Source organism: Vipera berus (assembly GCF_964194415.1).
Source record: "Vipera berus genome assembly, chromosome: 7".
In the NCBI taxonomy this organism is placed as follows: Eukaryota; Metazoa; Chordata; class Lepidosauria; order Squamata; family Viperidae; genus Vipera; species Vipera berus.
This window is the reverse complement of record NC_138209.1, coordinates 17,166,979-17,185,345: the sequence shown is the minus strand read 5'-3', so window position 1 is coordinate 17,185,345 and position 18,367 is coordinate 17,166,979. Positions and strand designations below refer to the sequence as shown.

Genomic DNA, 18,367 nt, shown 5'->3' with positions numbered 1-18,367 from the left:
AAAGGGATATCTTTGCTACAAAATAATATAAATGTGTCTTCTTTTACTGAGTTCATTTTTCTACAATAGCCATCAGACCTGCTGTACATGAATTTTATCTGTAATGTAGCTAAGCAAATCAACAGGCACCTATTAGATATCATGTTCTACTAAAGAAAGCAAATCTTTCTGTATCTTTACAGACTCCTCTTAGTAATTGTATCATACCTTTTGAGATCTGGCAGGAAAAGTTTTACATTAAGCTACCTTTTTATAAAAGCTAAAGGTAAAGGTAAGGATTTTCTGTCCAGTTGAGTCCAACTCTAGGGATGGTGCTCATCTCTGTTTCTTAGCTGAAGGAGCCAGTGGGGTCCTTCCGTGGTCCTTCTGTGGTCATGTGGTCAGCATGACTATATGCTGAAGTGCACAGAGTGCTATTACCTTCCTACAGAAGTGGTACCTATTTTTCTAATTTCATAAAGCTACTAATAAAGTTGCTTGTAATCAGTACCTCTTAGAATTTTAGGAAATGAACAGGCCTTTTAAGAACATGATTGATCTCTACCATGTAGCAGTATTTTGTTAACTTTATCTAGGCTTGGAAGCTAAACTGGATTGGATTAGTTTCAAACTTGGATGGAGAATAATTAGGAAATTCCAGGATGGTAGACTGGATTAGAAAGGAGGGGAAAATACACTGGAATGGGAAGGTTGTACAAATCACTTCTTTACTATTACCCAAAAAAGCTGTGGAAGGGTGACCGTGAAATCTCCAGGAGTTGAATTCAACTCAAAGAAAAGTCCGTAAGAACCACAACAGATATTTCCCATGTTAGTCCTTGTTTTTGAAACCTAACCACAGCTTTTTAAAAAAATATTGGTTGCTTATCACCCAATATAAATTTGGCCAATTCCAAAACAGCTGCAGTAAGGAGGACTTTCAAAGCCAAAAAAATCACACCTTTTAGATAAAGAAAATAGCATATTTCAAGGATTTCAAAATAGCACGTTTCAAGTATGTCCAAATGAATGAAATGGACATACAATAGAACCATGTTGCATTGGAAGAGCTTTTCAGATCAACACATCAAGAGATGTGAAAGAATAAATGGACCACAATAGGATTCCCCTCTACTTAGGAGCTGGGGAAGAAACCCTTACCTGCTGCACAGGAATTGGATCTGGCTTTGGAGCTGCAGGTGCTCTGAAAGAGAAAAGGAAATAAATTATATGGCTTCTAAAGCAATTTATCCCACAATCCCATATGGTCCATTGCAATTTAGCTTCTAAACCACAATGCAGATAACGTTAAACACTTTTTGAGGTGCCATTGACTTAATCCATGCTTAATAATTCAACAGTGCTAATCAGTGGGACTTGTCAGTATAGCCAAACTTACATCAGCTGTTAATCAAAGTCTTATTTCAAACATCCAAAGATGTAGGTTGAACAGCAAAGCATCTACACCCAGCAAACCAAAACTGAAGAGCAAACCATCTGCACTCCAAAATTAAACAAGAATGGCTTTGTATATTGAATGGATTTGTAACTCAACTGGCCCATGCATAAATGATAAAACACTCCAATATATTAACAAAAACCACATTGCTTGCAGTTTATACAATCGTGACAACGTATATGGCATCATCTCATTTATCCAATTGGTTTTGCTTCCTACTGCATGCATAGACTGCCAATGAATTACTCCTAAAATAAACTGAAGGAGAACTTTAGAGGTTGCTACTACATAAATAAAAGCTTAAAAGAATAGCCTTCTTCCCATGCATTTACATTTCAGTTCCTTCTACACCATATCTGTGAAGAGTCTGAATTTTTTTAACAATTATTATCTACTTTTAAAGTAGCTATCAAAATTTCTTGGATAATGTTCAGATATTATATATTTATACATATTAAACTATATAAAACTTCTACAGCCATTTCCCTTTACAATACATGTGTTCTTTCAGTTCTAAAGTGCATGTAAGTTGCAACAATTTCTTGAAATGTCTGGCAAAATACAGGTCTAGCACTCCCAAGATGCAGTTCTGATTTGTGGAAAAGATGCCATAAAATGTATTCAGCCACAGCATATTAAATTATTTTAGAGATCCTGAGCATGATCCTCATTTTTGATTAAAAATTAATGGTGCTCTCAGCTTGACTATTGCATTTAAGTCACAAAATTGATGCTCAGTGAATCTGATATGAAATAATTTCTTAAGAACACTTGAGAAATTTGTTTATACCTTAGTTGTCTCCCCTTTTCCCCCCTTCAAGTTACAACTTTAACTTCATCCAATCCTTTTTCAAAAAAATGGAAGCAAGATTGCTACGGCTCCAGTAAAGAAAAATAAAAGAACTTATGCTGGGGAAAACAGTACTGGAAAAAAACAAGACTGAAAGCAATTTTCTTACATATTATGGGGCTGATTCAATTACTTCCAAACAAAAGCATATTTTTAAATGCATTTTGCGGCTAGATTCCTGAAATAGTCTACTGATTATTACTCAGGATTGAATAACACCGAACATTCTTGCTTGCACACACACAGACACTGATGTGGCTGTGAAAACAAAAGTTAATGAACAGGACCAGGCAGCCCTGCCCTGCAGAAATGGCAGCTTTGATGCACTGGGTCCTTATAGATCAAGACTGGGCAGATTGAAATAAGTGGCTGAATTTATCCATTAACTAAGCCCCCTTCACAATTACAATTAACTTTTTATGTGCAAAAGAGGTTGCCTATCACTATAATTTACAGTAATTTATATTAATATTAAGAACATTATTTATTTATTTATTTATTTATTTATTTATTTATTTATTTATTTATTTATTTATTTATTTATTAATGGGATTTATATCCCGCCCTATCTCCCGAGGGACTCAGGGCGGCTAACAACAACAAAACTTAAAGGTCTCTGTACAGTAAATTAAAAATAAAAATTTGAAATAAATTAAAATAAATTAAAGAATAGTTAGAATTGTAAATATAATTAAAATCCCTGTCAGTCTAGGTCAGCCAGGTGGAAAAGGAGTGTTTTGAGGCCGTGGCGAAAGGACTGGAGATCTTGGGCCATCCGAAGCTCAGGGGGGAGCTGGTTCCACAGGGCTGGCGCTCCCACAGAGAAGGCTCTTCCACTGGGGGTCGCAAGCCGACATTGTCTAGCCGACGGTACCCTGAGGAGGCCTTCTCTGTGTGAGCGTACTGGGCGATGGGAATTCGTTCCCGGCAGCAGATGGTCCAGCAGATGGGCCTAAGCCATGTAGGGCTTTAAAGGTAAGAACCAGCACCTTAAATCTCACCCGGAGGGCAACCGGTAGCCAATGCAGCTCATGCAGGAGGGGTGGAATATGGGAGTATCGGGGTGCTCCCATCACTACCCGTGCAGCTGCACTCTGCACCAGTTGAAGCCTCCGGGTGGTCTTCAAGGGCAGCCCCATGTAGAGGGCATTACAGTAGTCTATATGGGAGGTAACGAGTGCGTGGGTGAGCATTATATTATTTAAAGAGCATAACACATTACATAATATATATTCCCATTTTATATCAAAGGAAAAGTGGGAACAATTCTTTCTTGCAAGAATGGAAAAATAAGCAGAATATAGAATAAGAACTGGAAGCAGTTGCTCTGTGTTCCTTCAGTGTCAGTTAACTAATTGGAAATGTTATATCTGCATCAGAACCAACCAAATGCTATGAATTCCTAGAAACGAAAACCATAATAAACATAAGAACAAGCTCTTTCAGATGTTTATTAAAATAACCCATTTATTATATAGGTGACCTAACTCTATTTAATAGAGTTAATAGACAGCTTACTGGCTTTTCAACCACCATAGTAGATCTATTTAATTTAAAGAATAAGCTGTTTTTTTGTGCCTTCAGATTGCAGCCTGCTTAATTAGTCAGGTATATTTTAAGCAAAAATAGTCAATAGTTCAGTAAGTCTTTGAAATACTAGTACAACCACATTTGCTTCTGCTGCAACAGTTACTACTAAATATCCTCTTCCCTTTTAATGTGGATATCATATATATAGAAAAAGCAAAGCAATAAATCCACTTCAACCCTTTCTAGCACTATATTAGCCATTTCATATAATTATTGAAATGCTGGCATTGTCTGTGAAATTGTGGAATATAATGCTTCATATCTCTCTACAGGAAATATGAGCCAACAAACTCTTCATTCCTTGCATTCTTGTTTTGTTCACCTTTTCCTCCTTGGTTCATCTTTTCCTACTTATTTCAGACTTTAAAAAAAGAATATTGAGAACTCTGCCAAGTCATCCAGCAATCTGGAAATGTTTGCTTCAAGACAAAACTGCTTTGTTTCAAGTCAAAGCCACAGCTTACTTTAAAAAACCAAAAAGCTGAAATGCAAGAGGGAATGGAAAAGGAGGAGCACATCATAACACAATAGTTTTGAGTACATGGCTGAAGAAGACAGAAGTTAACAATCACACTCAAGCAAAAAGCTAAACAACACTGAGGTAGAGACTTGGCTATATCACTATACAATTTTGTTGCAAGCATTATATTCCACAATCTCACAGACAATGCCAGCATTTCAATAATTGCAAGACACACAAGTATTCTGAAATTGTTCTTCTTGCTTCTACCAAGTCAAGTAAAACCCTGCAACTCTGACAATATATTAGTTTAAGTATATTAAGGCTTAGCCACAATGCACAGGTATCTCATATAAGTCACAAAGATGCTATGGCATCACCATGCAAATGATTCAATTTACATGTTATTTGCACAAAGACATCTTGACAAATTAAATCAACCCCCTATCAAGAATTAAACTTTGGTATGTCCGTACCTCTTTGTTTCAACCTGCCATTAGAGTAAGGTGGGGAAGGTGTTGCTTTAGAACGGGTTACATGGAGAAACGAAACCTCTACGATTCCACTGAAGACTGTGAGAGCCTGAAAGCTTTCCAAGGACAATGCAGCAGGTGTGGAGAGGAAGCAGACAGTTCCCATAACAAAGTGAAATTGTTTACAAAGACTATGGGAGGGTGGGGGTTTGGCTGGAGAAATTATTGTTGAATTCTATGAACTGGTATCTGGGAACCTCAGAATTAGCTTTGCTTCAATATTACCATGCTGTGTATTCAATAAACAACAAGATTTTCAGAAATGGAATGAACCTGGAGTTTAATTTGGATACTCAAGCTAGATGTTAACACCCCTGCCCTCAGAAGCTCATAGTTAGCTTGACTTTATATATTATGAAATACAGAAAATGGATTAATACAGTAAGCAGTGTTACATTAACTACCTCTATAAAGATAGGGAGAGGAAAAATGGAAAACCTGAGAGTTATTATATCATTCTGGCAACCACAATGATTATCCTGGTTGTAACTACAATTATAGTATTAAGTGCATTTTTTATCAATATTAGCATTATTCTATGATGGAATATTACCATATTCTGAAGCTAAATGCTATCATTTCATTATTAGTTTTCTCTTTCCTCTCTCAATGTTTTTTTAAACAGGAACAGATCAAAAATATATTGAAAAATATCACATTCTGACTCTTGTGTTCATTCTAAGAGATTACTCCAATAAAGCTTTTGCATTTTTTGTCATTATAACCTACTATGTTTGTACACAAAGGTTGAAGACAAGATTTTTTTGAATCTCACACACACACACACACTTTGATTTACTTTGTAGGAATATTTTTTTAGATTGAATTCTTCCACATAGCATATTGCATACTGCCAATTAATAGTAAGGCACGTGGGTACATAATTCTCTATGTTGACATTTTATGGTTATTAACTCCTAACTCTAAAAAGCTATTTTAGTAATATTGCAACAGATTTCCCATTTTATTGGAGAGATTTTGTGCCCATGTTTGTTTGTTTCATTTTCTATGTTAGCATGGAACTCTGTCAGATAGTGAGCAAAACCAGATCGTCAGACAAGACTCAGGACCAGAAATCACTGTCTTATAGACCAAACTCTAGCGTAACAAGTAGCAAAATAAAGGATAGAAAATTAAAGATTGAACAGATAGGGTTGTAGAACCAAATAGAAAAAACACTGCATTGAAAAAGTAAGAATCTGAAGGAAGAAGAGGGAGAAAATAAAAACCATTAATGGTACAATGTAGGGAAGCCACTGATAACATATAAAGCCTCCTCTGAATTAAACTCATGGACATAGCCACTTAGTGTTCTTAGCAACAATATGGAAGAGGTTTACCATTACCTTATATAAGTAGTCCTGACTTATGACAGTTTGTTTAATGACTGTTCGAAGTTACGATTGCACTAAAAAAAGGTGTTTTTGACCACTGCAGCATCAAAATTCGGACGCTTGGCAAATGGCTTGTAATTATGACAATTGTGGTGTCACCTTTTGCGATGTTCTGACAAGCAAAGTCAATGGGGAAGTCACATTTTACAACTGTGTTACTAATTTAACAGTTTATTTTATTTATTTATTTATTTTATTTATTTAGATTTATATACCGCCCTTTCCCGAAGGACTCAGGGCGGTTTACAGGATATTTAAAAGAAAATCAATACAAAAGTTAAAACAAATTAAAAAAGATTAAATGAAACCCTGAGGAAAAATAAAAACCCAGTTAAAATTAAAAATTTAAAAATTCTCAGCCTGGGCCAGAGAGGTCGAAGAGCCAGGTCTTCAGGTCCCGGCGGAATGAACGGAGGTCGGGGGCAGTCCTCAGCTCCGCGGGCAGCTGGTTCCAAAGGGCAGGCGCGCCCACTGAGAAGGCCCTACCCCTGGGTGTTACCCGCCGGCAATCTTTAACCGGCGGCACCCTGAGAAGACCCTCCCTGCACTGGACGAAGGGAGCTTGATGCTGGCAGCAGGTGTTCCCTCAAATATCCCGGACCCTCGCCATTTGAAGTGATTCACTTAACAAGCGTGGCAAGAAAGGCTGTAAAATGAGGTAAAATTAACTTAACAAATATTTCAATTAGCAACAGACATTTTTGGCCGGTTGAGGATTATCTGTACTGGGATTTTTTAAAATTTCTCCAATTACTTCAGAATCTTGGAGTTTCCTGGTAGTCTCCAATCCTGACTTGCTTCTGTTTAAACAAGGCTGGCCAGGTGAAATACAAGCCAAGAATATCTAGACATTATTGTCAGGATCAGTGGAAGAACTAATATTAGTAAACAGGAAGTACAGTGCTGAAATTCTAACAAGAAACTAGAAGTACTATTGCGAAGTAGAATCTGGAGGTGGCTAAAACATTAAAAAGAAGTGGAAAGAAAAGTGGAAAGAAAAAAGGGTTGAGTTAATTATAGAAAGAAGTTGATCTACAATGGTAGGCATGAATAAATAAGCTTGCTATGTCTGCATGCTGGAAAATATCCATAAAATGTAAAAATTATGCCAATCTTCTCGGTGCTGGAAAAATGAGCACAAAATAGGGTGCAATTTTTTTTTGCATAATTATTAGTATAACTAAGACAAGACACATGACCTAATGGGGCTTTAGCAGATGGCCAGTTTCTACAAGTATATTTTGAGTTGGACAGAGTTATGCCTTGAGCTGAATCAGTGAAGCATAATAAATAAGACACACTGGAGTGTGGGAGTAACATTAATTTCTACTTCAGCATAATAGAGAGACAAATCAAAACAAAAGCTCCCATAGTCCTGAGTATTCTGAATGCAATTGTACATTACTAGCACTTTGTAACATGTACAAAATAACAGAGTTTATGTTTCATTTTTTCTGATTTATTTTTCCATCTTCAAAAGATACTACTTTAGATAAAATCAAGCATAAATAAAATCGCTAATATGGCAGCTAGCCTGAATAATACAAGCAGTCGTTAGGGAGCGAGGGGGGGAAAAAAGCACTTTTATGTAAGTGTAGATGAATAAGATTACTGCAATTCCAGCACATTTAAAACTTGTGTTATGAACAGTCTTGCTACAAAACAGACATCACATTCAAAGAATAGATGGTACTATTAGAAATTAAAATTGAAAGCCAAAATGTCCAAATCTGTCAAATGCATTTTGACCAACAAGGTCCTCTTCAGGAGCTTAAAATGGTGGCTTCCTTAAAAGAATTGATCTCCATCTTCTTGGCGGGCACCACCCGGCTTTCCCTGAACTGAACTCTCTCCTTTGTCACAATTCCTAAAAGAAGGTACACCACTTTAAAAATGATGCAAACTAATGGTATTTTTGGTTGTGCAGTTTATATACAGGTAGCCCTTGACTTACAACAGTTCATTTAGTGACCATTCAAAGTTACTACGGCACTGAAAAAAGTGACTTATGACCGTTTTCGCACTTACAACCATTGCAGCAGGTCACGTGATCAAAATTCAGATGCTTGGCAACGGACTCATATTTATGACGGTTGCAGTGTCCCGGAGTCGCGTGATCTGGAATTTTGCAACCTTCTGACAAGCAAAGTCAATGGGAAAGTCAGATTCACTTAACAACCATGTTACTAACTTAACAACTACAGCAATTCACTTTACAACTGCGGCAAGAAAGGTTGTAAAATGGGGGAAAGCTTACTTAACAAATGTCTCACTTAGCAACAGAAATTTTGGGCTCAATTGTGGTCATAAGTTGAGGACTACCTGTAGAAACAATTGGCAAATAAATTTAACAACTTAAGATTAATCAGTATCTTCTAAAACAAAAGTTATGAAAAAGTAGTAAAAGATAAGAGGGTTAAGTGAAATGAAGCAGAGCTTAGTAGTATTAATATTAGTACTGCCAGTTGTTATTAAGACAGCCTACCAGCCAAAATATTAATTTATTTTTAATGTTAAAGGGAAATTCAGAGATTTTACAGTTATATCATGGAGCAGTATTCTTTTTAGCCTCAAAGGCTGCATGAAGCCAAGAGAGTATGCATGTCTCGTAAAATTGTTCTACGAGCTACAATTCAGTTCTGCTGAAATTGCTGACAATCAAGGGTGAAAGTCCTACTGACACTTGTCCGTTTAATTTAATCCTACTGCCAGATTTCCAGCCCTGCCCCTGGGAAACCCACCAAGGGAATTTTCTCACACAGCTCAGTGTATTAACACCCTAAGAAATCTCTGCAACTACTAGGTCTGGTAATGTTTATTTTTATATTAAAATATGTCTATGTTCCTCCAGTGCACAAACTGGCTCTGGGCAGGGCACAAAAAAGACCCCAGACACAAATCACAATTTACTTTCAGAATGACAGTAATAAAAATTGCCTACTAACTGCCGTTGGGTTGCTGAGTTTGATGGCCCACTGAAACAAAATGGTTTAACAACCTTCCTGATTGATAGGAAGATGTCAGGCACAAATAATCAGGAACAGCGGTTGTGTTCAAAGCACTAAAAGTTTATTACATGCTACCCATACACAAGAATCTGGACTACATAGTTAAGGCAAATTGGAGCTAGCTAGGGGTCAATGGAATTCATGGGAGCTGGACTTGGATCTCTTGTGGCAGCATAGTGATTCTAAACTAATGACACATTAAACCCCACCCTCGGGGTTCAGCCTGATCATCTCCTACAGAAGATTAGATCAACTGCACCACTGACACCTTATGCTCCACAATATAGAGGTTACCATCAAGAAGCTTTACTTTTTCTGTCACAGCCCGTTAAACTCATGATCTTTAGGAGCTCCTCCCTAGATATTCAGATGGATAACCTGGATTGATCCTTCCTTCCTTCCTTCATATGATTTAATGGTTTACCCATGCCAACAAAATGGCTCGTTGACCAGCAATTCATATAAACTATGAATTTTAACAATCCAATAATATAACGCAAAAGTAGAATCTAGAGCTTAAATATCTATACGCCCTGCCCCAAATATAATAAATAAACACATATAAAAATACACTGCCATTGTGGCCCTTATAATGGGGGAGAGACAAACTAAGCAACTTTATATTCTGGACTCAACGAATATCATTGCCCATAGCCTGAGGGAAAAGTCAAGGCTTACAGAAGGCTAACAAGCTCAGACCTATCCAAACTTTTGGAGGGATACTGTCCCATAACAGAGCTGCTACCACAGAGAAAGCATTTCTTCTGGTACCTGCTAGATGAGACTGTTTCATACAATGGAACCAGAGCATTCCTATCCTGCCAGATCTAGTGGAACAAGCAGAAACAATTAGATTTATGCAAAGATGCTCCTGGCCACAGTTGTCACCTGCTCCCAAGAAGGAGCCATGGGTTCAAGCAAATCTCCAAATTGCATGCCATCTTTTTCTGCCACTTGGGAGCCAAAATTCCAAGATCCAGGGGACCATAAAGCTTCCAGCCACTTGATATTGCTAGGGTTAGGCCTACCACCCAAACTCTCACATGTTCCAGACAATGGGGGGAAAAAACATAACAGCATCACTTTGGGATCATTACCATATTGGTGATATGTGCTGATAGATTACACAGTTTTGTGTCTATTTTAAATACAACAGGGCAAACTCTATTTCTTTTACTTTTACATCTTCCACATGAGAATGTTATACTTTTATATCCCCGTTAAATATTATATTTGAGGCTTTACATATTACCATTTAACAACTCTGTTCAGAATCATCTATTTTCTTATCACTACTAATTAATGGACAGTATTTAATAATTGAACAATGTAAATTGAAATCAAACAAGAAAGTTGGAATCCAATGCAGCTATTGAGTGCCAGATTATTCTTGGAATTAAAACAGGAGTCAGAAAAAGAAGCCCTATTAAATAATGAACTGGAGATTACAAATGTTGCACAGAATGGTGCAACAAGAACATATATAAAAATTAACACACCAATTGAAATATTATTCTTGCAAATGAACAATTATTCAAAGGACAACAGGAATATTTTACATTACTGAGGAAAACATATGTATCACTATGGCATGCTAAAATATGGAGCTTCCATAGTAACCTTATAAAGTGTCTAGACATAAAATCTATATATGAAACATAAAGCTTGGATTTCAGCAGTGGTGGGATTCAAACATGAGAAACAGTTCTCTCTGTGGATGCTGCTTCTGGAAGTCCACTCTGAGCCTGGGCAACAAAAAAATTAGCTATCGTTTCTGCCAAAGTGGTGCGAACCAGCTGAATCCCATCACTGGATTTCAGGTATTTTTGCTCACATAGTAAAAAAATAATTGTTAAAAAAATATCACAGCTATTACATGGAAGCCAGATTTTCTTATCAACAGATAGTTCTCAACTGCAACCATTCATGTAATGACCATTTGAAGTTACAACAGCACTGAAAACAATGACCTATGACTGGTCCTTGCATCTCTACAGTCACATGATCAAATTCAGGATCTCGGTAACCGGCATATATTTACAATTTCAGTCTCCTGAGGTCATGTGATCATCCTTTGTGAGCTTTCTAGCCAGCTCCCAAAAGGCAAATCAACGGGGAAAACTGGATTCACTTAATGACTATGTGATTCACTTAACAACTGAGTAATTTGCTTAACTGGTTATAACATTGGCTATGACTCCTTAGTTGCTTATGAACTTGGCCACATTCCCTCAGTGGCAAAGTAAGGGCAAAAAAGTCTTAAACGTAGTAATTCAAACCTGAAAGGTAAACTCATGATGAATTGCAATCTCTATTTAGTTCCTAACCTCCTCCCATATCTCCCTCTTGATCTGATCACTGTACTAGGTGTACTACGTGGCCATAGAAAGTTTAGGTGGTTTAGGTACATGAAGTATTCAGAAGGTTATTGGAGACCTTATACTTTGAATTCCATGGTCTTCAGTGCTGCTTTTAGTAAGCTGAACCTCAGCACTGGCAGTACACTGTGGCCTTTTGACTGACCCTGTTGGTGCAGAGTTGTTGAGTAGTTGCAGTACGTTAACCAATTGACAGGCAATCCTTGGTGATCATATACAAGAGAGGGCTTGTACTATTTTGTCTGAAAACTAAATATGAAGACTATTGTAGAAACTACTATTTTAATTTAAGCAAAAGAAAAGGCTCTTGTAATAAGGATCAGTAATATTCTAACATTAGGTGTTTCCACAAACAAATTCTGTTTCTATCAAGGGCAGATTCTCAGTTCTGAGTGGAATATTTAGTAGCTCTACCAATTTATATATTGTGTGTGTGTCCTGATGAACATTCTCACACCCCCAAACATCTCTATATATAGGAGATAAAAATGGAAATAATTTTCCTAATTAATGCTCACAAGAATGCTTCTGTCCAGGAAACTAATATAATTTTTATTTCTAAATACATCCTTCTAAATATCCAGTGACAAAACAGAAAGTGAAACTAATAACTAAGTGAATAATTATAGCAAGCTATGATTTGCTTAATTATGTTTATTGGAAAGTGCAACTGTAATATTAGAATACAACTCATGACTTATTAATCACAGTGATAAGGTTTATCCAACACCTTAAGCTTAAAATAAATCAGTTTATGTAACACAAATTTCAAACTATTTGTTACAGATCTAAGCACTTCCAGAAATTAAACTGTGGCTTGTAAAATTTCCAATTAGCACAATAACTAGCAAACCAAACATGGCAGAAACAAGCAATTTCCCTGAAGGATAGTGCTTTAAAAAGGCATTTGAGCTGTCTACTGATATTACAAACATATTTAACTCCAAGAAACCACCACAGGTTTCTTTTTTCTCCCTGGCATATTTATAGGGTGCATTTAGGCTATGGAAGACATTAGAAGTAGGCAGGTTTCTGTAATTAGTCTGGAATAAAATTTACACTCAGGGAAGTTCAATTAGTGGGTATAACATGACAACTGGTTTATGAAGTTAATCTTGTTTCACATGCAAAACAAACTTTAGAATTAGAAAAGGTAGAATTTATTTATTGTTACGTTTTTTTACTCTGCTTCATTCCATAGATGTCAGGTGGCTTACAAAAGTATCCAAAATAGCAAACTTATTTACAAATAAAACATCTGATTAAATTAGAATGGTAAAATTTAACAACAAAAAATAAAAATCCACTAAGTGACTTTCTCTGATCTCTACATCTTCCTAGGTTTTGTGATACAAAAAGGAGATAATAAAAACAGACTGCTTCTTCTAAGGATAACCAGTTTCTTCCCTTACAGTTTTCCAGACAAATAACAGCCCCACTGAAGGGTTATTTCTTTATAATGAAACACTGCTACTAAAAGGTCACTGTGAAAATCCTGGCTCCATACCAGATTTGATATAGATATTAACGCTTCCCCCACCTAAGAATGTCTCATATATCTGACTATGCAAAAATCGAAGATCTGAGAATGCTTTGAAAGCAATATACAACGAGGACAGGGATTACAATTTCCCCACATCAAAAACTTCTGTCTTATATTCAAGGACCCTCAAGTTCTTTTAAATCTTTCCTTTGTTCAGCCCAAAGTCCAATTTGTCACCGTATCTCTTGCAAATATTATGTTACTTAAACATACGGGAAACTTATCAATAGAATCCCTGGTCTGTATACTGCAGAAAAACCAGTCTTAATTGCCTTCCTTCAATATTCTTGGGAGTTGTGTGTGATTTGTTTTAGAAACTGTTACTATCATGGGGTATTTAAAAAAAGAACATGCAAATAGTGCAATTTTATTCATATATATTTAGTGTTTAGTAAACGTATGTACTATCTAATATATTTAAAGTATATATCATCATGGGGAAGACTACAGTTGACTCCCTTTTGATCATGGGGAAAAGTTGCTGCTAGAAGCTTGCTCTCTAGCCGCTACTAACAAAAAAAATCTATTTTAGTCATTACTAGACTGAGAACATAAAAGGCAAATATACATTAAATATGCCCCTCTAGAAGAATTTATCTTCAATATCAATTTCTCTTTATTTGCACAATTGACAAGGATGTAGGCTCTGATCCCAGGGCCTCATCAAGTGGCAGCAAATAGTCAACCTTGACTGAACTCCAAAAGGCTAAGCAGGGTCAGACATGATTAGGACATGGTAACTACTTAGGAATCCCAGCACTACAGGCAAAGGAGTAAAATGATAAAAAGGCAATAGCACAAACTTGGGAGGGGAAAAAAACCATCCACCAACCAAGCTGATGTAATCACCAAGAGTCAAGTTCAGTTTGAGGTAGCTGTTACTCAGGGGAGTAAGGGTGGTGACGAGAATGTGTAGGGCAGGGTGCAGGCTTTGTCTCAGGAAAATTCCCTAAAACTTTGAATCTGTCATCTTTTATGTACTGGAAATGGGAATCTATGAAATGTGTAAGGAGTAACATTAAAAGTATTTATTTAACTTGATTTAATGACATTAAATTTAAATTTAAAATTGCACTAATCAACTAAGAGATACTAAGTGATCATAATCCATAGTAGGGAACTGCTGCTCACTCATCACATATGTTTAAGAAAAGGTTACTCTAATTCAGTTATCTGTATTAGTAAAATAAGGTCATTCAATTTCCTGATCCCCTGCTCTCTTAGCAATTTAATTCATTCTTGAATTGCTTCTATACTTCTAATTCATAGTAAAATCTGTTGCTATTTCATTGTACTTTCCATGCCTCAACTACTCTGGCTGCCTCACAGTAAGGCTATAGGTAAAACCTGTCCATAACTATATCCATTTATGACACTGTAGGACATTCTTGACTGTAAATTGTCTTCTCTGACATACATACCATCAATGTCTAGGGATTAAACACATTCATAGATAAAGATATCCAATCTGGATAAAAATATATTGTTTCCTAGTTCAAAGAACATGTAATTTAACTTCAATGTTATTTGTGATACCAACTAACTATTTAAAAGGGAAAAAAAGAATGCCAGCAAGACTAAATGTCACCAGAGCTCATGCACCAAGTCATCCGTATTATTTTAAGAAGTTATGATAAATGCTAGCCAAACTTACATTGTTTCCCTTTGTCATCTTCTCCATATCCAAACAAGCTGAGCTTAAAATAAATGTACAAGGACAATAGTGCCATGTTCTGAATGCTATCTAGCAAATCAACTAAGCCAACTAATCATCTGCATTCTCTATCAGAAACTATGAATTAGGTGGAAATTCTTCCTAAGTGAGAACATCACTAAGTGAGGACAAAGGGTGGAGTGAAAGTTGATTTGGTACAGTTTAAAGTATTCACAAACAATAGTGGTCAATTAATGCTACACAGATAGTCCTTGATTAATGACCACAGTTGAGCCCAATTTTTCTGCTGCTAAGTGAGACATTTGCTAAGTGAATTTTATCCCATTTTACGACCTTTTCTGCCACAGTTGTTAAGTGAATCACTGCAGCTGTTAAGTTAGTAACACGGTTGTTAAGTGAATCTGGCCTCCCCATTGACTGTGCTTGCCAGGTGGTCGTAAAAGGTGATCACATGATCCTGGGATACTGCAACCGTCATAAATACGAGTCAGTTGCCAAGCATTTAAATTTGGATCATGTGATCATGGGGATGCTGCAATGGTCGTAATTGTGAAAAACAGTCCTAAGTGACTTTTTTCAGTGCCACTGGTCACTAAAGCAACTATTAAAAATCGAGCTCTACCTGAATATCAGAGACTGAATTCTTTCTGTTTCTTCAAGCTTTCCATGGATTAACAGCAAAAAAATGCCAGACATAAGGCCATATGGATTACTGAAGACCTCTTAACGGGAGAGGGATATAGAATTTAGGGACAGCAAGTGAGGAGCTTACAAAGTAGAACATTTCAAACTGTAGCTTTTAAGACTTTGTTCAACTGAAAATTGTGTGTCTGAATAAAATCCACATCTACAAATGAATCATTGGCCATAGTTTGAGCCACGCCTATCTTGCAACATGCCAAACAGACACATTTCTGATAACAGATAAAAGCTACAACTGGCTAGAAAAACAATGCGTTTATGCATTCAGTTTGAAAAGCTCAGCTGTCTCTGAAAATTAGCAAAAGAAAAAGAGAATTCAGCATCCTCTGGGGCATTTTAATTCTCTGTTCATTTGCAGAAACAATTTATATCCGTTTAGTCCACCCACACAAAGATTTATCTACTTGCAGAAAAGTCTCATCAGCTTGAGATCAGATGATTTCATGGACACATCCGTGTATTTTCCATAGTAACAATAAAGAAATTGTTTGCTTTCAGTATTTTATTTCTTTATTTCCTAGTTTTCCTGGCTTTCCTGGTATTTCAAGTTCTAACCACAACTAACCCTGCTTAGCTCTTCAACATTAGCCAAGGTAGACTAGAAGCAGATGGCATAGAAGTAAATATCTTTCAAAGCACTATAACCTGGATTTATGAGCTTTTTAGCTTAAAAAAGGCATTAGGAAAAATGCATAAATATTAAGTTAAGAAGAGGAGAACTGCAAACTTTATTTGTGGACTCGTGTGTTATGAAATATCTACATTTAAGAAAGTACTTGCTGGGCTGTAACCAAAGTAAACACATTTTCCAGCTGAACTGACAAGAAATTTATACTTTTAAATCCTGTCATTGAGAGTACAGCCATAACAGGATCTTTAGTTTTACAACAGAGCGGGCATATTTCAGGCTACTGAGCAATATCTTTATTTAGAATATACTGACTCCTGAAATTGTTTCTGAATGCACCAGTGGATTCAGAACAAAGCCTCCTTATCCTCAAAATTTTCATGTCTGAACCTAATACTCAGTAAGGCAAGCAATCTCTTTCTATGGGGGGTGAGTTATTACCCCCCGTAGATAGGGCTCACAACTTGGGAGTCCTCCTAGATTCACAGCTTTCTTTAGAAGACCATATAGTAAATGTGACTAGGGGGGCCTTCGCCCAGGTTCGCCTGGTGCACCAGTTGCGGCCCTATCTAGACCGGGATGCCTTGCGTACGGTCACTCATGCGCTCGTGACCTCTCGTTTGGACTACTGCAACGCTCTCTACATGGGGCTGCCCTTGAGGACCACTCGGAGGCTCCAACTGGTACAGAATGCAGCCGCGAGAGTTGTGTTGGGAGTTTCCCGATACTCCCATGTTACACCCCTGCTCCGCGAGCTGCATTGGCTTCCAGTTGTCTTCCATGTGAGATTCAAGGTGCTGCTAATGACCTACAAAGCCCTTCATGGCATGGGTCCGGAATACCTCAGGGAGCACCTGCGGCCAGCATCAACTTCCCTCCGCCCAGTGCGCTCCCACAGAGAGGGCCTCCTCAGGGTGCCACCGGTCAAAGAATGTCGACTGGTGGCCCCCAGGGGGAGGGCGTTCTCTGTGGGCGCGCCGGATTTATGGAACCATCTTCCGGTTGAACTCTAGATGGCACCCGACCTTCGCTCCTTCCGGCGCGATCTAAAGACGTACCTGTTCGAACAAGCCAGCCTGGCCTGATGGGTGATGGGTTTGGGTTTTATTGCTTTTTATGTATTTTAATTTATTGTTATAGTTTTTGGGCATCTTGTTTAATCTCTTTTAATTTTTGTACTCTTGTCTTTTAACATGTATTGCCCTGTTCACCGCCCTGAGTCCTTCGGGAGAAGGGCAGTATACAAATAAAATTATTATTATTATTATTATTATTATTATTAATAATAATAATAATAATAATAATAATAATAATAATAATAATAATAATAATAATAATAATTCATTGTCAAATATTTGAGAATCAGAAATTAATTTTTAAGTCTACATGTTGTCCCAATCACTAGTTACTGCATCTGGTAAAGTGAGCTGTGATCCATGAAACTTTATGCCTTTTAATAAATGTTTGAGTTGTAAAGGACTCTACCAGACCCTGCCTGATTAGTGGCCACCACAAATTAATATGGCTTTCTTCTTAAATCTAGGGTTAATTCTAGGTGGCTCAGAAGCCTGAACACCCAGGGCTTTTTTTGTCATAGAACGCTCAGAACGGAGTTCCGGCACCTTTTTTGGATGGAACCTTGTAGGGTAGGCAAGGTGGATTGTATGACATGTGTGAGTACAAAAAAAGCACTGTGAACACCTATTTTCTGTTCATGTCTGTTTCTATAGAAATGAGCAGAAATGGTTACCCTGATCAGTTCCCTAAAGGTGATATAAATAATTTCACCATCTGATTTCCTACATATGAAAAGCAAGGGATGGACTTGGAGAGCTTTGATTCCCATTAGGAGGGGCTGAAGAAACCAGGTTGCTTGGAATTAAGTATCTGAGGAGACATCATACACAGGCATAAATGGAACACTAAATCAGAGGAAGACAATTCTGATTGTTAAAAAAATACTAATGTTAACAGTGACAAACCAATTGAAAAACAGTTCGGGACATTATTTCTTTATATGGTGACCACTGCGAGGATTGTTTTCATCTTTTTTGTGTAATACACTATTTTTGTCAAATATAGATGGGAAAGTTTATAATTATTTATAGACCTGTTATGTAAGGCAGGGATCCCCAACCCCTGGTCCGGGCTCCGGTATGCCAAAAACC

General features: G+C 37.1%; 1 protein-coding gene across 4 annotated transcripts in view; it reads right to left on the bottom strand.

The window, feature by feature from the left end:
- PDLIM5 (PDZ and LIM domain 5) overlaps positions 1 to 18,367 on the bottom strand; it is a 147,827-nt gene that overhangs the window by 78,668 nt on the left and 50,792 nt on the right. For all 4 annotated transcript variants that reach the window (XM_081332577.1, XM_081332580.1, XM_081332578.1 and 1 more), the window contains exon 4: positions 1,141 to 1,183. In XM_081332577.1, coding sequence (XP_081188703.1) covers positions 1,141 to 1,183 — 43 coding nt within the window. The remainder of the gene's footprint in view (positions 1 to 1,140; positions 1,184 to 18,367) is intronic.